This window comes from Bos indicus, chromosome 24, assembly GCF_029378745.1.
Source record: "Bos indicus isolate NIAB-ARS_2022 breed Sahiwal x Tharparkar chromosome 24, NIAB-ARS_B.indTharparkar_mat_pri_1.0, whole genome shotgun sequence".
Classification (NCBI taxonomy): domain Eukaryota; kingdom Metazoa; phylum Chordata; class Mammalia; order Artiodactyla; family Bovidae; genus Bos; species Bos indicus.
The window spans coordinates 54,582,451-54,599,886 of record NC_091783.1 but is presented as its reverse complement, the minus strand read 5'-3'; the positions used below and the strand labels follow the sequence as shown (position 1 = coordinate 54,599,886).

Here is a 17,436-nt window from a genome sequence, read left to right as displayed (position 1 = left end):
GCTCTGATCTCAGACAGCCTGGACTGAATTCAAGCTCTACTACTCACGAGCTATATGGCCTTCCATAAGTTACTCAACTTCTCTGTGTCTCAATTTCTCATATATCAAATGGGATAACTCTAAATTTCATATATATAATTACAGGGGTTAAATTAAAGTCTAGGAATAGTTGCTAACACACAATAAGCATTTAGTAAATATGAGTGGTTATTATTGTTAAATAGTTTCATTAAAAGCATCACATATATTCCTCTGGGAGATCTTTTTCATTCATCTGTCATTCCTGAATCAAGGGGATCCCTCTGAATATCAGTCTCATGACCTTGCCCCCTAACTAAGCAGCAGTGTGTGAGGTCAGAGAATATCTCCACGTAGCTGACTTACCTGTATTTTTCAGCCAGGTCCCGGGCTTGCCGTTCATTGACTTCCCTCTGATCTGGCAGGTCTGCCTTGTTGCCAATTAATACTATATCTGGATTTTCACAGTAAGCATTTGCTTGCAGTTGGCCTTAGAAAGAAAACAGATGGAACCAGCAAGTTAGTGATAAACAAGTGATGTCAAAAGACTGCTCATGCTTCAGGGTCCTAATCGAATTGTTCATCTCCAGCTTGGCTGTTTATGAGTTAAATTAGCCCAGGTGCTTAACTCTTCCCAGCCACAGTTTCCTCATCTAGAACGTGGAGATACTGCCTCACAGGTGGCAGGCTGTGAAGACTAGTAAGAGTGTATATGAAGCACCTGTGTGAATACCTGTTGGTGATCTTCTGCATGTGGGGAAATGTCCTCTGAGATGAGCACAGATGAGGTGATGTGTGCTCAGCCATGTCCAACCCTTCGTGACCCCATGGACTGTAGCCTGCCAGGCTCCTCTGTCCATGGGATTCTCCAGGCAAGAATACTGGAGAAGGGTGCCACTTCCTTCTCCAGGGGATCATCTCAACCCAGGGATTGAATGAACCCATGTCTCCTATGTCTCCTGCATTGGCAGGCGGATTCTTTATCACTGCACCCCCTGGAAATGAACATCCGGGAATGTTCACCTGAGTTGAATATACTGCTTTTCAGACCATTTATTCCTCAAATATAAGTGAAGATAAGAGAACATGGTCTTAAAGTATATGTGCGAGCATGCTAGGTCACTTCAGTCATGTCTGACTCTCTGCAACCCTCTGGACTGTAGCCTGCCAGGCTCCTCTGTCCATGGGATTCTCTAGGCAAGAAGACTGGAGTGGGCTGCCACCTCTTCTTTAGGGGATCTTGCCCCCTCCCCGTGTCTCGTCTGTCTCCTGCATTAGCAGGCAGTTTCTTCACCACTGGTGCCAGCTGGGAAGCCCCTTCAAGTAGAAGGGCTGTCTGCTCTTTCCTTCAGGAGGCTGCCACATTTTTCTTTCCTGAAATCCAAGGTAATGATTCATAACAGCAGAGTGTTTTTGAACCACCACAAATTCATGTAGAAACAATATTAAGACAGGTTATTTGTTTTTCTCTTTTTTCCAAAAGAAGGGAGGTATTGGGGGTGGGGAGGAGGAGGAGGAGAAGGAAGGGAAGGAGGAAGGAAAGAAATGATAAAAAAAAAAACCTTGTCAACCTATATTTTCAAGGTTATGGGACTATTTTACCGTCTACCTCAAGGCATGCTAAGTGCAACCTTGTTGAGGCCAGAGGAGGAAGTGACTCTATAACACCAGTTATTTGGATATTAGAAATTAAAGTCTTATCAGAAATGGCAATTAATTATCTTAAATCCCAACAGTATCCTGGAAAATTTTAGGAGCGAGGGAGCATCTCATCTACCTTGAAAAATGATGAATAAATCACTCTGAAAGAACTGAATAACCTTATTATCTCCTTATCTCCCAGAATCTAATAATAACATTTGGTGTGTTACCTAATAATATTATCTAATAATAAAAACAAAACATTATCTATTATCTAATAATAACACTTTAGATAAAGAAATGTAATAATAAAAGAAAATGGAGAGAGATCCTAGGATGAACACTCATTTGGAGAAGCAAATAAATAAGTCAGAATTTGTTGGTATTTTTCTCCACTAGCACAACTGTGCTGGCGAGCTTACATTTAAAGCCATTATATAGTCTGTGTATATATATATAAAAGTATTAATTACATGTAATATGAAATAATAAGATATGCATATATTTGAGAATCTACACAGCCAGATACTCAGCCAGTTGCTCTGGGGTATCGCAACAGAACAAGCAGACCAAGTTTGAACCTTTATAGAGCTCACATTCTAGAGGTGGAAAGAATCAAAACCACAAGTAAGCAAAGAAGAAGGGGGCGGCAGAGGATGAGATGGTTGGATGGCAGCACTGACTCAGTGGACATGAAATTGAGTACTAGCTCCTGGAGATAATGAAGGACAGGGAAGCCTGGCATGCTGCAGTCCACAAGATCACAAGGAGTTGTACACAACTTAGTGACTGAACAACAACCACAAAACAAAGAAATATATGATATGATATGATATAATATCATATATATGATGTCAGGTGGGGGCAGTGACCAAATGAAGCAGAAAGTGTCCTGAGCGCACACAGAGTGATGAAGAACGGTTTTAGATGGAGCAGTCAGGAAAGCTTTTCCCAAGAGATAAATGGGGTCTGAACAAGAACTTGAAGGAGGTGAAAGAATTAACAATGGTGTAAATAGGAAAACAGAAATCAAGGCAGGAGGAAACAGAGACCAAAGGCCCCAAGACAAGACAGTGCTTTTCAGGAGAGCCCTTCGGCTGGAGGCCAGTGAGTGGGGGCGGAGTGAGAGTGAATTACAGAGGAAGTGACGATGATGGTCCTTGCTGTTGTTTAGTTGCTGAGTCGTGTCTGACTCTTTGGGACCCCATGGCCTGTCGCACGCCAGGCTTCCCTGATGGCCTTAGAGGTCAGCAAAGGACTCTGGATTTTATTCCAAGTGAAGTGGGAAACCCCGGAAGGACTTGGAGTAGGGGGATAACATGATCAGATCTCAAAAAATAGCCCTCTGGCCACAGACAGCCCTGACAACTCTAGAAATAAGTAGCACCAGCCCCATGGGATTGCTAGTGTGTCCCACTGTGTTCAAAACTGGTATATGTAATATGGTCTTTAGTGCTACATGCATTTTAAACAAAGGAAAAACGAAATACCACTCTTCTGTGCTGACGTACATCAATCTGGCTTTAATAACTGATTAGGTTAATTCAAAGCTTTATTGTGTTTAAATTGCCATGAAAGCTGGAGATTTTTCTATACCAGTCTTTCTTATATCTGAACACTTGTCCAAAAAAAGTAAAATTTCAATGTGAGCTTATTGACAGACACACTGTATGGTATCTTCATGCAGCTGCTCTGCTCTGAAACAATTTCTCACTTAACTGACCCCTGAGTTAATTAACTATTTAGTTAACCCATGTGCAAGGGCCCACACTGTAGGTGCCAGTGTGCCTACTCAGAAAATGCTGTGCTTCCTGTGTGTCCACTCCAGGCTAGACAAAGTAGAAGTGACTGCTGGCTGAGTTGTGAGAAGTCCTTCGAGACTTACTGCACAAGTGGAATGAATGGCCCGTCCATTGCAATCATAAAGTCCTTACACATAGGTGGTGATTCATCTAAGGTGTCAAAGGAAAAACCAATTCCAAGCCACTCTGGGTGAGCCACATACAAGCCACCACTTTGAAGGTGACGCGGGCAACACTAAACCTGTGACTTTTTCTGGTTTCATCTTGTGAGGCCAAGAAGCAGATAGAGCCGTTGGGTCCCAACGTGGCCAACAGGAGTTATTCAGTCCCACTTACTCATCCAGTTTCTGACATTTAAGAAGCTCTGTTGACTGGTGAGGTCAAACATTAATAAGAAACCCATGGCGTCTCTGAAGAATGCTGTAGTGAGGCTCCGGAATCTGCCAAGAAAACACAGTGGACAGTTTCAAAAGTTAGTCCACTGGATACTCTGATGACAATACAAACAACACTATGTCCCTTTCAGATATGAACTCTCCATGGCATCCCTCTGGATTATCCGCCCAAGTGGGCGAGCGGGCAGAAAGACTGCTGAAGGGTCAGAGGAGACAATCTGGTTGTAGATTTAAGATCCGGTTGAGGCTTTACGTTCCACAGCAGGCATGCATGCAAGAGTCTGTAACCTTCAATCACACGCTTGCTTACACAGCCTCTTGGAATCCTTCTCTCTTTGGCTCACAGGCATCTTGTGGCCCATGGTTAAAATATAAGGCACTTCAGGACTGAGACTTTAACTTCTACTTTTCAATTTTCCTGTCTGTGGCCAGAAGGAAGCTTAGCACATGGCAGGCTGGAAATGAGTGCCTGTGATTATGTGCAGAGAACCACAACTTGTCAGCAGCTGGAACTAGGGTTCTTTTGTAGGGAAAAACAACGTTGGTGAGAGAACGCTTTTATTCGCACTCTTTGGGAATAAAACATGCATGTCTCTTAAGGAGAAGGAAGAAAGACAGTGAAGAAAGGAAAAGAAAACTTTATGATTAGGGGGATGGAGGGAAGGGCAGAGAGACTTAACTAGTTGAGGAGGGAAAGTAAGAACACTCATTTCTAAGGGAGGATTTTGAAGAATACACTCCATCATGTGCAGTGTAAGCACTTGCTCTCTCTTGCTCCAACCCTCCTCACCCCAGCATCCTCAGGGAAGATGAAGATGCTCTGAGATCCACTTCAATGTGTGCAATGGGCCAAACCGGAGATGACACATGGGGCCCAGAGAAGCTTTGGGTTATACTGATAAAGAAGTGAAGCTGGCAACTGGTTTTAAGAAAGACACATGACTCTCAACAGAGAAGCAGATCCTATCCTAAATGTCCTCCTAATGTTTTGGTCACCTATTTTGGCCTATTTGTAGATTCTTGGGTTTCCTCTGGGTTCTATTCTTGATCCCTTCATCCTCTACGTACATTCACTGAGTTACTTAGTCTACCCTGCTGGCTCAGTTATCCTGGTGTATATGTTGAACCCAGGTTTATAGGTCTAGATCTCTCCTGCTGTGCTTCTTGTATGCCCAATTACTTGTTGGGTATTTCCACTTGGAGGAAACTAAGGTACCAGCAACTTTACATATTTGAAAGCAAACTCACCTTCCCTCTGATTTTTCTATCAATGGCATCACCATCCTCCTTGGGTGCCACAGCCTCCTTCTCCTTCACCTGTTATATACAAGCAATCAACAAATATCTCCTGACCCTCTCATTTCTCTCCACGTACCCTGCCACTACTCCAGTTTCGAGGCCGTTATCTTCCACCAGGATAATTTCAACAGCGTTCTCAACAGGCTTCCTGTCTCCAGTGTTGTTTGGGTCCTCTTGTTCCCCGATTTCTTCCTATTGATTCTATAAATCCTCTGCTAAAAATGTTAGATGATGAAACCTGGCTCTAAAGATAATGACTGAACTTTTCAGTAATCCGCCAAAGCTCTGCATGAACTGACCCTTGCTCCTCTATCCAGCTTTATCTCCTGACTACCCACAGGCATGCTGAGCTTCTTTAAGTTCTTAGAAAGTTCACTCTCTCCCCTGGGCTTTCACCCACGCTGTTATTCCTGTGGGTGACCTTGCCTTCAGGCTTCCTTTACCTCCCACCCCGTTCGCCAGGAAAAGGTTCACTCATACATTGTGTATGAGTGTATATATTTATATATAGAAGTATCACTTCCCCAGACTCCCCAACACCGCCATCTGGGTTATGGACTCCTCCTGGTGCATCTGACAGCCACCAGCCACTCTTTGTTTTCCTGTTACTGTCCTGAAGCTTTATTGCAATTGTTGATTTGTCCAAATCCCATCCTAGACAGGAACCTTCAAGAGAAAAGAAGCTGTGTTTTTAACTCGCTATCCATTGTGTTTTCATGACTCTGAAATATTTTTTTGATGATTAAGTGTTTGCCAGATTTAGAGAAAGAAACAAAGATAGAAAATAGCAAAGGATATGAAATTATTAAGGAGGTAAATGACTTCAATAGAAACAATACTTTTAATATAGAGTCACAGAAAAGAGATATTTAAGCGTATTTATTTCCAAAATAAGATTCTTTGGTAGGATATAATCATGATGATTATGAAATACCAAAAATCTTACTCAATTTTATCCTTGTGGATTTGTTCCTACCAGTCACTAGAAGCTCAGAGATTATAGTGCTTTTATTGAATGGTTGTTTCTCTCTCTGTGGGGACTATCTGTACTCACAAAACTGTCTCCTGCTTAAACCACAAGAGTGTGGCTAAGTCAGCCACAGTAGTCTGTTCTCTGGCCTCTCTTAAGTGTGTGTGTGTGTGTGTTTCTCATCTGAGGACAAATCTACTGTGCCTTACTCCCCTCTCATTAACACAGCCCATGACAGTTACTTTAAAACGTGCTTGTTGGATAGATCGCATTGGAGCAAACACTTTTGCATCCATAGCAACAGGGACAGGACACTTCTGCTCTGAGCCAGGCTCACACCCTGGACCACTCAACCCCAGGACCCTTGTGAGCCCCTGGAGTTTCCAGGGTCTTGTGCTCGTGCTTAGTCGCTCAGTCCTGTCTGACTCTTTGCAACCCCATGGACTGTAGCCCACCAAGCTCCTCTGTCCATGGGATTTCCCAGACAGGAACACTGGAGGGGGCTGCCATTTCCTCCTCCAGGGGATCTTCCCGACCCCGGGGATTGAATCCATGTCTCCTGTGTCTCCCGCACTGGCAGGCGATTCTTCACCACTGCGCCACCAGGGAAGCCTTTCCAGGGTTTACTCCATGAGTAATCTTATTTATTTCTAGCTCCACCCACCAACCTCATTCTGTCCCCAGAATGTGGAATGCCAGGACCCCATGAATAAACAGATCCCAGGGGCACATGATAGCTCTTTCTCCCTCACTGAGAACTAAGTCTGTGCTCTGCATCCTTTTGGTTTACATAAGGGGTATGATCTTTTTCCTCCTTCCCATAATGTGACTTTTATCAATAACCATTATCTTTCATGGGTTACAGTGCCAGATATCCTCGGGCACAGGCTTGAGGTGTGAGGCATTGTTTATCTTGTTGCTTAGCTACACTTTAATATACAGAATGCAAAATTCTCAAGGGATGAATAACCTTGGTGTTACTAAGACAATCCCTAGTATTTCCATTTCTCTCCTAGAGCAGCTGTCTTAAGGGGACAGATGAGAGAAGCCTGCCATCATGCTAGGCCGACATATCGTGTGCGAAGACATATGGGAACCACATTTTCTCATATTAGTTCTTCAAAAATGAATTAAATTGGTCTATAAAACATACATCTTTGTGACAACAAAACTGACATATGAACAGAGATTCCTGTGAGGAACGACTTCAGAGGAACCAGCCGCGTTGAAGGATGCGTGTAAATGGAATTCACAGTCAAAAGAGCTCACAGAGAGGGCCCGGCACCTCTCCTGGCGTTTACACTCACTGAAAGTGAGAATGTTTTGGACTCATTTCAAAGACTGAAGTGTTTACAAGCATAAACATTGTGAGACATGTGATGCAGAATTTGGAGGTATGTGCCTTCTATATATCTTCTCTGACAACCTATTGCCAATTTTTGTTTCATCTAATATTGAAAAGCTGCGCTAGCTTGGGGTCTTCTGCGCTTTGAAAGCTTGGATCTCAAAGAAATGTATTTTCTTCAAATCATGGCACCGCACCCCCAGCTGTAAACAATCAACACTGCTGTCTACCGGGTGTCTCTTGTCTGGGTCACTGCACCAGAGACAAGGCTGAGAAAACAAGCATGGTCTCTGTTCTTATGAAGCTCACAATTGTGTTGGGGTGAGAAGGCCACAAGTGGATTGAAGAACAGCCGTTAGAGACAAAAATAAAAGACACGCCTTACCACAAGATGTTGTTGTTGTTTAGTCACTAAGTCGTGTCCAGCTCTCTTGCGATCCCAGGGACTGTTGTCTGCCAGGCTCCTTTGCCCACGGGTTTTCCCAGGCAAGAATACTGGAGTAGTTTGCCACTTCCTTTTCCAGGGGAATCTTTCTGACCCAGGGATCGAACCCGTGTCTCCTGCACTGGCAGGCGAATTTTTATCACTGAGCCACCAGGGAAGTCTTATTACAAAGGTGGTATATAATTAATTAACTTATTTAATTAAAGTAACTTAAAGCATGGATGGGCTTCCCGGGTGGCACTAGTGGTAAAGAACCCACCTGCCATGCAAGAGACACAGGAGACTGGGTTCCATCCCTGGGCAGGGAAAATCCTCTGGAGGAGGGCATGATGGCAGTCCACTCCAGGACTCTTGCCTGGAGAATCCCATGAACAGAGGAGCCTGGTGGGCTACAGTCCATAGGGTCACCAAGAGTTGGACATGACCGAAGCGACTTAGCATGCATGCAGCCTCCCAAGGCATGGAAGAATAGACATTGTAAGAATTCAAGAAAGAGGGAATTTGTTTCAGATGGGGAGTTTGGAAAAGCCCCACCAGGCACGTGTAATGTGAGCCAGGCCTATTGAAAGGAGAGGCTCAGGAATGGTGGGAAAGGAATAAAACATTCCAGCTGGAGAGTGATGATGTGACCGAAATCATAGTAAAGTCAGTCAAATGGTACAGGATGCATGGCTGTGTGTAAAGACAGAAAGAGATGAAAAATATATTAACACCCTTTCCTTCAACTCACTCTTCAAGTAGCACTTGTAACAATGTTCATTTTCCACCCCAGTTCAATTAAATTCTGGATTTTTTTTTTAATGATCACAAAGTACAAAGACAATGCATAAGAATCTTCACAGAGATTTCTGAAAATGTGATTTTTGCAATCTGCACCAAATACACAATTGCTAGTTATGGTTAATTCACTACAGATAATTTATTTTTATTTGTTGATATAGATGTCTATTTTGAAACCAGGAGGAGAGTTGCATTTCCTTACATTTTTCAAGTTCACATACCGTAGTCATATTAAAGTGGCACATACAATACCACTTCCCAGGTGGCACTAGTGGTGAAGAAATCATCTGCCAGTGCGGGAGACATAAAAGACATGGGTTCGATCCCTGGGTTGGGAAGAGCCCCTGCCCGAGGAAACAGCAACCCACTCCAGTATTCCTGGCTGGAGAATCCCATAGTCAGAGGAGGCTGGTGGGCTACAGTCCACAGGGTCACAAAGAGTCGGACATGACTAAAGCAACTTAACACACACACACACACACACACACACACACACACTGTACAAACACACACTGACATTAAAGTAAATTTTTCTAAGCTATTTGTAGCTAGAAACAAAATAATTCACTCTTACCGCTCTTGCCCTGCAGTGTCCCAAAGCTGAAGATGCACCTTAAATGCTTTCCCTGTTGGCCCATTCGGTCCCTGTGTGTTGTAAGCCTGAAAGAATACAAATGTCGTTAGTTTATGCTGCTTTGATTTTGTCAGCATTCAAATTCCCTGGGTTCACTCCGCGTATTTTTTCTCAATTATTATAGTCAAAGTTCACAGTGGAGAATAAATATTTGTTTTTTTTCTCCTAGAAGTTATCACATACACTCTCACTTTTAAATGTCAAGTGTAAGTATGGTTTTCCACAAAATTTATGCATCCTGCAAACTTAAATTAGACACCTTCTGTCATTTCCTCAAGGAAGCAGCAAACAGTCGACTGAGGACCCAAGTTCGAGGTTCGAATATCAACTTTTCATTTAACTTCATAGAATCTTACTTTCTTACTGGCAAATTGAGACCCATAATCTCCTAATTTACAGAGTTACTGCAAACTTAAGTGAAATAACACATTTGAAGGAATTTTTAAAACAGTAAAATATTTTACAAGTACTTGAGTATCTTCTACTGTGGATTGGGACTTTCAAAAAGACTTAGCCATGAAATGCACACAGGATTGCTCAATAAGTTTACACAGGCTATTCTAAGTCTTCCCTTTTTACCCATTTCTTCAAAGGCTCTTTCTAGAAAAGTTTAAATTTTATAGGTGATGGCTTTTTGAGTTCTTAATTTAAACCAAGTATAACAGTTTTCCGGAGAAGGCAATGGCACCCCACTCCAGTACTCTTGCTTGGAAAATCCCATGGACGGAGGAGCCTGGCAGGCTGCAGTCCATGGGGTCGCTAAGAGTCGGACAGGACTGAGCGGCTTCACTTTCACTTTTCACTTTCATGCATTGGAGAAGGAAATGGCAACCCACTCCAGTGTTCTTGCCTGGAGAATCCCAGGGACGGGGGGAGCCTGGTGGGCTACCATCTATGGGGTCACACAGAGTCGGACACGACTGAAGTGACTTAGCATAGCATAGCATAACAATTTTCATATTATCTAGCTCCCTTACTTATGGTTTAGTGAAATATTTTCAAGGAAAAACTTAGCAAGGACTTAATACCTAGATCTATGGAGACATATGGGAGGGGAGAAGGCACACAAATACCCTGGAAGGATTGGGAGCAAATTTGCTAAGACTACAGTATTGACATTTCAGATAAGGGACAGGACATTCTAAGAAATCATGATTTAATTTCTCAATCCTCATTTTCTTCGTTCTTTTTCATCCCCAATTCTTGAGGAATGAATGAATTTATTTTTTAAGAAAGATTTTATTGGCGTATAGTTGCTTTACAATGTTGTACTAGTTTCTAATACGACAAATAGAGCAAAGTGAATCGGCGTTCGAGGTACGAGGGGATCGGGGACGTGAACCGGAGCCGCCGCCATCTTGGCGCCCAAGCACGCCTCGGGAGGCAGCGACGGGGCTCAGCTCCTGGGCCTATGCTCCACGTCTCACATGTCTCAATATCCTTACTCCTGTCATTAGCGTCTAGCACAGCGGAAGGAAGTGGTTGTGATTCTCACTTTAACTCTCTTATCTTGAAAAATAGCATGGGTTGGTCTCACATTCTGTTCATAAGAAGCTAGTGATTGATGGCTGAGTCTACACATAAATAAAAAGGCAGCAGGAACTCACAACGCTCATGTTCCATCTATTTGCCAATCATCCTTTTAACCTCTTTCTTAAGCACGGGGAAATTAACACTTTGTGTTTATTGAGAAACTAAGATCAAGAGTTAATGGTTTTAGATAACGAATTCATGTTTTGAAAGATTCCTTAAGAATTCATAGAAAACACACTATATAAACCCATAAATAATTTATTTTAGTTGCTCTGTGTGCTTCTGGAGACAAGTGCCACTGGATTTTTTCTAAGCAAAACGTTATTTAGAGTTGAGACAGTAAAATATAATATTCAAATTGGATCAAAGTGACAGGTTATGAATTTCATGTGATAAAAGACACCTTGCAATGCAATAAACATATTTTCTTAATTCTTAGTTTATATATAGGAAGATCAGCAACCGGTTAACAGTATGGTTAAAAACTTACCACACGTTTTTCCCGAAAGTCTATCCCGACTGTCGTGATGAACTTGGGGTTGAATTTATTGTCTGTGTATCGATAAAGAAATGTTGTCTTCCCTACCCCTGAATCTCCAAGGGCCAGGAGTTTGATCAGATAATCATAGTCCCCATCGGTCATAGTGATGGTCGTGATGGTGGGCCTGTGTTGAAGGAAAAATAAGCATTTATGATGAACACTGTTTTCTTTTGGCTTCCTTCAAAACAATGTAAATTTAGCTTTCAAAGTTATAAAATTGAAATGCCTCTATTCTGTGAAATTTTGAGTTAACTAGTTCAGAGCAGCCTCAGAACTAAGAACTCTTCCATGATTTCACTTAGTGCCTATCTTTTTGCATCACGTCAGGTGAAAGGGTTAGCTTCTCAGTCGTGTCCGGCTTTTTGCGACCCCATAGAGGGCTCCTCTGTCTGTGGAATTCTCCAGGCAAGAATGCTGGGGTGGGTTGCCATTCCCTTCTCCAGGGGATCTTCCTGACCCAGGGATCGAACCCAGGTCTCCTGCATTGCAAGTAGATTCTTTACCATTTGAACCACTAGGGAAGCTCTCATGTCAGGTAATACGGAGCAAAAAGCTACGTGATACCCACCACGGATGGCCGTTGCCGAGGCAATAGTAGAACTTAAAGAGTTACAGCTTTTTTTTTAAACCAGTGTCCCTTTGGATCAGGAGTATGGTGCTCGGAAGACGAGTCACAGGGAGCAGAGAAGTACGTCCAAGAGGATGCAGGTGTGTGCAGGGAGGCTGAAATTATACACGAGTAATGGAAGACAAAAACCTAGGGGAATATTGTGCATCTAATCCTGCAGGATGAACTTTCTGTTATGTGAATACAAAATATTCTCTCTTTAATTAAAAAAATTTAACAACGAAATGACAACCTTTAAAAACATTGATTTGAAATCATTTCAATAGCCATGTTTTAAAATCTTCTGTTTTGAAATACTGAACCCTCTGTTCTTCAGTGGCAAATCTGCTGTGTTTGGCAAATCTGCTGAATATTTTCTAGGCCTTGGAAAAAGAGGAAGAGCTATTCAGAGGCATAACTATGGTAATTCTGCTAACGTTTCTCCTGAAGGAACATCCCTTGCCATTTCTGCCACTGCCCTAAACATCTGTCTCAGTCTTCATTTCCTCCATTGTTACAATAATTACAGGCAGTAGATGCCAGGGGTTAATGTTAAATACAGTGGTGACTCCAAAACCACTGCCACATGCTTCTGAATTATGCCACCATCCACCAGACACTCGGTGCAGTGTCTGCTCTTCAGGGTGGCACAATGATTTGCCGTTTGGTACAACTGATCTGGGTTATAGAGATGGATTTGTCATATTCTATGTAGAGAAAGGCTTATGAAGATGTCCCTGGATTAGAAACATTCTCTTCTATTAGGTGATAGGGAGGAATATTCCTCCGCTTCTACAGTTTAGGAAACACTGTACTCTTCAGGACTTCTGAGGTGACCCAAATCAAATGTCAACAACAGGCTATTCCATAAAAATTGCTACATACTTCTAATCATTTTTCTACATGCAAGAAAATGATGCAATTTAAACAAAACTTTGAAAATTTTATATTGTCATTTTAGCACATGGTAAAACTAAAAGGTTTCAAGCCTTTGGATAAATAACGATGAAAAAAAATAATCATGTAGTTAGCCAGCCAGAATTCTTACATTGTTTGGAAGATTTACAATGTTTTTACACCAGAATTTTCTAAAATTTGAACCCTACTGATGCTAAATCCTAATAAATGTATTATGGGTGATGGATAGCTATTCTTTAATTAGTGAATGGTTTTTGAGCGCAGGTATTTTGAGAGCTGCCAATTTATATTTCTGCATTAAAGCTTTCCTCTTATAACATCATCCTTTCTTGACTGAGTGAGACTCTCAGGGTGGATGCTTGCTGACAACGAATGCACTCTTTTCCTTTTGTAATATCTATAGAAAGTATAACCACTGCTCAGGAAGTTGTGCCTAGCAACCATCCACAACCAGCCTTCCTTGATGCGGGTGTCTCCACTATTGATGTGAAATTCTTCTTAGAAAATGTCTGCCCTGATGGACTGTGTAGCAGTGACTAGTTCTGCGTTTGGATGGTACTCAATGTCTTATCAGGACTTTTTGGCTGAAGATATTGCTGCTCCTAGTCTTTAAGCCAAATGTGTTGCTAGAGGAGATTGATGCCAAAGTTGTATAGTCCCCCCCATTTAGGTTATCACCACCACCACCACTCTATCTTATTCTCTCTTTCCCCTCCAAACTTGCTCATGCGAAGCTCCTCCAAGGGTGATAAAGTCTGCCTGACTGGTAGAATCAGATAAAACTGTTAATTCTCTTGGGGAAAAAAACATTAAATTAAAATATTCTTAGATAGTTAAGTAATTAAAGCAAAATTTTTCCCCAGACACAAACCTTGATAATCAGAGGGAAGAAATTGAAGCTACTGGTTACCTAAATACAAGATAAAGTTGGAGGATACTGTGGTTTCCTGGAAAAATGAAAACAGAGTCAAGAAGATACATCAGCACATTTTAAAATTTTGCTTAAAGTCTACTGTATTTTTTGCAATATTATTGGTGACAGTGTCACAAAAGGTTAAACCTTGAGCAAATCTAGTTAAATATTTTCAATATATAGTATCAGGTCCAAAGAAGAAAATTATAAAATTCTTTTACAATTATGTGATTTTCTGAGTTCTAAAATACGTAATTTTATTTCAATAATCTATCCTTGGCACAGCAAATATAATACTGCAAAGAAAAATAGAAGCCTTGATAAGCCTTCTTTTTCCAAGAACTGGGCTAAAAACAAAGATCTGGGAAGGATGGAAAAGCTGACAAGTTTAGCAGTATTGTTTATTCCTGCATGATGACTGATAGTATTTGTAGTTCTATGAATCTAAAAGGGAAGAAAAAGCCAGAAGATTGTCATGCCTCAGGAAATGGGTCTGACTCCCTCCCTACATTATCTCTGTGACACAAACTATACCATATAAAATTACAAAAATTAATTACAAATTATTCTGTAGTCTAACTTTTGACATGGCATGCACACACTTAGAAGTTGAACAAAGATGCCAGACAATACAATATAACTGTACATGGTGGAACATGATTAGTTGATAAATGAGGCAAATAGTTGTGCTTTTTAGTTCCAACAAAACGATAGTTTTCGTGGACTGCAAACGTCAGAGAAGCTTTTGTGGAGGAAGATGAACTTGCATTTAACCTTGCAGCATAGGGAGGAATGAGGTACGAGAGGAGATTCAGGACCATGTTAATCGCCACTTACAGAATGGGACTGTCGCTCCTTGCCAACTACCTGACCTACCCTGCATTTCTGCCCTGACGCCACATGCAGTGCATAGACTGCCTGGGGTTGCCTCCCAATCGCATGCTGATTCCGAGTCAACGCCCCTAGCTAACGTGGATCAGTTCTACCGCAGCCCACACAGCATCTTTTCTTTAAGCGAAAGAAGGTGGAGATTTTGTGGCACTGAGCATAAATTCCACCTGAAATGAACACAAAACCTGGCACCGTGGAAAAAATTTATTCAGTGTCTTCAATAGACTATTAAAGAAACTGACATAGTGAGCTGGGTATAAGATAGCTTGCCTCCACGTTTCTTTTAAAAATAAATTTTATGACTCATTTTTTACTGGAGTGGGTAGCCATTCCCTTCTCCAGGGGATCTTTCCAAGCCAGGGATCGAAACCAGCTCTGCCGCATTGCAGGCAGATTCTTTACCATCTGAACCACCAAGGAAGACCTCATTTCATACATATATACATATAATTGTTTTGGATTTAGTTTGTATTTTTTTTTTTAGTTCTTTTGTATTTAGTTTGGTTCCTCTTTTACAATTATCTGATTTTCTGAGTCCTAAAATATATGATTTTATTTCAATAATCTATCCTTGGCGCAGCAAATATAACACTCCAAAGAAAAATAAAAGCCTTGATAAGCCTTCTTTTTCCAAGAACTGGGCTAAAAAAATAAAAAGATCTGGGAAGGATCAAAAAGCTGACAAGTTTAGCAGTATTGTTTATTCCTGTGCGATGACTGACAGTATTTGTAGTTCTATGAATCTAAAAGGGAAGAAAAAGCCAGAAGATTGTCGTGCCTCAGGAAATGGGTCTGACTCCTCCCTACATTATCTCTGTGTCACAGACTACACCACAAGAGCCACAGGCCTTTTAGACACAGAAACAGCAGCGTCTTCCTCAGAGCCTTTTGTGGGACAGTGAGAGGCTGGGAGGAGTAGGGAAGAGTTCAAAACACCCATGAGGCTCTGTTTAATGAAGCATCTTAAAGGTAGAAGGAAATCTAAGTAATTATGTGGTCTAGCCTTTAGTTTGGGCTTCCCCAGTGGCTCAGTGGTAAAGTGCAATGCAGGAGACATAGGAGACGAAGGTTCAATCCCTGGGTTGGGAAGATCCCCTGGAGAAGGGTATGGCAACCCACTCCAGTATTCTTGCCTGGAGAATCCCATGGACAGAGGAGCCTGGTGGGCTACAGTCCAAGGGGTTGCAGAGCTGGACACGACTGAAGTGACTGAGCACACGTGCACAGCCTTTAATTTACAGATGAGAAATCATGTGTAGGGAAGTTGCATAATTTATGGGGTGACGGTTTCTAATAGAGGAAACCCCGAGACTGCTGTTCATGATTTGAAATGGAAAGTGAGTTACAAAGGTAGAAAGTAGAAATATTTTCATTTTATAGGGGAGAGGAGCTTTCTCTGGAAACATGATTTTCATGGTCGGACTATCTCAAATGAGGTTGCCCGTTCTCTCTCTCTCTCTTTTGACCCTCTTATGTTTCATTCTTGTTCGACATAAATTCCATTAGCTCAGGAATTCACTTTCCTTGACCACTGCTAGAACCACAGAGTCCAGTACAGTGGTTGGTATATAGGAGGAGCTCAATACATACGTGTGTGCACGCTAAGTCACTTCAGTCCTGTCTGACTCTTCATGGCCCCATGGACTGTAGCCTCCCAGGCTCCTCTGTCCATGGAATTTCGCAAACAAGAATACTGGAATGGGTTGCCATTTCCTTCTCCAGGGGATCTTCCCGACCCAGGGATCAAACCTGGGTCCCTTTATGTCTCCTGCATCAGCAGGTGCGCTCTTTACCACTCAGGCCACCTGGGAGAGGGCCAGTACATGCGCGTTAGTGTGTAAGTCTATTTAAGCTTCTCACAGCCACACCAGTGAGATGATTAACAATATTTATCTTTGAATAGTTGGTGGAAGTGGTGTCTCTCCAAGTTCAGAACATGGATTCTCCTTCCTTCCTCACCTATAAAGTGAATATTTAGATGAAATAATGACCTTGTTAGTTTCCATGTCTGGCTTCCTGAGCTTATTTTTCTATTTTAAGTTGCACGAGAGTATAAAAACTTCCTCAGAACAGAATATCTTTAGAGGAACAGTTTCAAATAACCTGGGAAGAGGGAAAGTACAAAGGAACTATAATTTTTGAAAGTGAGATTTGCGTTGGCAGAGAATATATAAACTTGTCAGTTGAAGAGTTCAGAGCTCAGAGCATGGGCTCCTCCATGAGAGCATCCATTTGTCCACCTAACACCCGGTGGCACGTTCTGTTTTGCATGGTTCTGCGGTAAGACTCTGACTTCTCTAGCAAGGAGCTTAACCAACGCTACAGATATGTGTTGATGACTACTACACAGACAGGCTGACCCATGCAAACTTAGCTGGTTCCATAAATAACAACTTTAAGAACATCCCGACAAGCTACGACCTTGTGATCTGAACTAATTAAACCATAAAAAACAACTTAATATCTTAAGGTACTTTGGAAAGCTTAAAATGGTAGACAAATAAAATATCACTGATATTGCTTTGCATTCAGTGTAGATGGTTTCAATAAAATAAAACTAGCAAGCATAAAACGGACAGCTGTTGAATATTTTCTCATTTATGTTTATTTGATGGGTTTGTGTTGGCCTGCAGTAAGAGCATTTGAGGTCTGGGACTCTCCGAGCAAGCTCTTCATTATCTGAATGATAGCCTGAAGGTGGTTC

At 41.8% G+C, this 17,436-nt stretch overlaps 1 protein-coding gene across 7 annotated transcripts in view; it reads right to left on the bottom strand.

The window, feature by feature from the left end:
• RAB27B (RAB27B, member RAS oncogene family) overlaps positions 1-17,436 on the bottom strand; it is a 198,146-nt gene that overhangs the window by 29,097 nt on the left and 151,613 nt on the right. For 5 of the 7 annotated variants that reach the window (XM_070779104.1, XM_019986904.2, XM_019986905.2 and 2 more), the window contains 4 exons: positions 11,353-11,527; positions 9,270-9,355; positions 3,798-3,901; positions 385-508 (listed from right to left, as the gene is read on the bottom strand). In XM_070779104.1, coding sequence (XP_070635205.1) covers positions 385-508; positions 3,798-3,901; positions 9,270-9,355; positions 11,353-11,505 — 467 coding nt within the window. In that variant the 5' untranslated portion in view covers positions 11,506-11,527. Of the gene's footprint in view, positions 1-384; positions 509-3,797; positions 3,902-9,269; positions 9,356-11,352; positions 11,528-13,799; positions 13,876-16,322; positions 17,378-17,436 lie in introns of those variants that run through there. The other 2 variants (XM_070779105.1, XM_070779106.1) reach the window with 2 other exon arrangements.